Below are 2107 nucleotides of genomic sequence, written 5' to 3' on the forward strand. Positions count from 1 at the left end.
ACACTCGGACCGCCAGAAGCGAGAGAGAGAGAGAGAGAGAGAGAGAGAGAGAGAGAGAGAGAGAGAGAGAGAGAGTTTTTCTTAGTTAAAAATGTAAGTTAAAAGCTGTTTCGTTTTCTCAGTTATTGCTAACATTCAAACCAGGATCAACAATTTCTCAATAATTTCATGCTAAACGTTCTAACCGTATCTGATAAACGTAAACTGATAAATGTGCATAATTTACCGGATTTTTCTGTGCATTCATCCCAAGACTGTTTTTTCTTCGGTCTCCCTCTGGTCTGATGGCAAGAGTCTAAAATGTCATCCGTCTGTCCACTCTCCATCATCAAACTTGCTGTGGCCTCCACAGTCTACTAGTATGCGCTGGATTCTGGCCGCTCTTTTTGTGGGTAGTGTAGTTTTTCTTTTCTTATTCATTTTCTTTTTTAAATTAAGCTGAATTCACAAAGACTGGTGGCTTCTATACAATAATTGCTTAATTTTAAAGTTAATGATAAGTTTGTCTTGTAGGATTTCAGGATTTTTATTTCCGGAATGCCACTTCCTGATAAAAAGCCCGCGCCGGGCCTGCGCCGATTACAGATGCAACGGGGGGAAATTATGAACAATCCAGTGACACATCATGTAAGATTTATTTATTTAATTATGCCGGTTTCTTTCGAAAGAACATGAAATGCATATATGGTACAACACTGTTACTGTTATTCTGATATATTTACGCTACATGTAATACAAAACTTCATAAAATATCTTAATATAGCTACTAATGATAATATTTATTAAAATTGGCATTGACAGTTTTCAGTCAATATATTTGTTATCCATGTTGAGTATGTCATTTGTTGCATGCATACTAAATATAAATGTTTTTGTTAATATTACTATTATTTTAAATAAAAAAAAAAAAAAAAGAAGATGCCTCCCTTATTTGATACCCTAAGATTAGGGCATAATGGTTGGACTAACAAAAAATTTAAAGTGTGTTAGATTAAGTGTTAGACTGATGAGTGTTAGAAGGTGTAGAAGGATTGCATTTTTGTGAATCCATTTTGAATAACCTAAATGATTTTGAAAGCTTTGTATTTTTAAATATTGTATACTTTTATACTTGTTTTCCAGTATGGACGTGGAAGGTTCGCAAAGACTTGGCGTAGAAGAAAGTGGGTCTTTGGGATGCTGGGGGTTGCACCAGGAAGTAGCTAGCCCATTCTAAAACTTGTTCATCGAAGGTCCCGAAATCATCTTATCCCACTTATTGTACGACATGTGCATCCTGGAAGTTCCATACTTAGATGAATGGCGTGCTTACAGAGGGGTACTAACCAATCTTGGCTATAATCACTTTCCTGTGAAGCATAATCAGTGTTTTGTAGATCCAAGAACAGGCAGCCATACACATAATCTGGAAAGAGCATGGTTAACTTTCAAAAGAAAAAGATGGCGTCTTAGAGGAAATAGGACAGAGGACCTACTAAAACAACATCTAAAGCTGATAGAGTGGACTTACTGGCTTGCTAACCGGCACAGAAATGGTCCTCTTGGAAGACTGTTGAAGGACATTCATCGAAAATATCACCTTTAAGACACGAAGCTGATAAATTGATTACTCACTATTTGTCCAGCCTAACTTGACCATGCTTGCTAACTCCCAGATCCTCCTTATTTTACTCTTTTGAAACACCTCTTCCTTAGTCCCATTCATTGGTAATTATATAGATACTTCTTTATTTTGTACATCATTTTGCTTTTATTTTTTCTTTCTTACTTTAAATAAATCAAAAACACTACAGTTGTGTAAATTAATTTCTAATTGTTTTTTTTATTAATTTGTAATATGTATAAATTGTTATACCATTAACATATTGTTATGTAATGTAATAAAGGTTATGAAAATATAAGCTTTCACTCATTTAAGGTTCAGTAAAATTAATAATGCCTGCTTTGTAATGAACCTAAATGTTAGTAATACATCATTTAATGTTGAAATAGAGTACACTTTACAATAAGGTTCACAAATTCCATTAATAAATGCTTTGTTAATAGTAAGTCATGTTAATAAAGGGTCTACAAATGCCAGTAACACATCATTTAATGTTGAAATAGA

The 2107-nt window shown here is 33.9% G+C and overlaps 1 protein-coding gene across 1 annotated transcript in view; it reads right to left on the bottom strand.

Moving 5' to 3' along the window:
- LOC107558617 (coiled-coil domain-containing protein 106-like) overlaps window positions 1–344 on the bottom strand; it is a 2040-nt gene extending 1696 nt beyond the window's left edge. Inside the window, exon 1 of the mRNA XM_016242279.1 lies at window positions 227–344. Coding sequence (XP_016097765.1) covers window positions 227–329 — 103 coding nt within the window. The 5' untranslated portion in view covers window positions 330–344. The remainder of the gene's footprint in view (window positions 1–226) is intronic.
- Window positions 345–2107: the final 1763 nt, after the last annotated feature.

This window comes from Sinocyclocheilus grahami, unplaced genomic scaffold, assembly GCF_001515645.1.
Source record: "Sinocyclocheilus grahami isolate Dianchi unplaced genomic scaffold, SAMN03320097.WGS_v1.1 scaffold653.1, whole genome shotgun sequence".
NCBI lineage: Eukaryota > Metazoa > Chordata > Actinopteri > Cypriniformes > Cyprinidae > Sinocyclocheilus > Sinocyclocheilus grahami.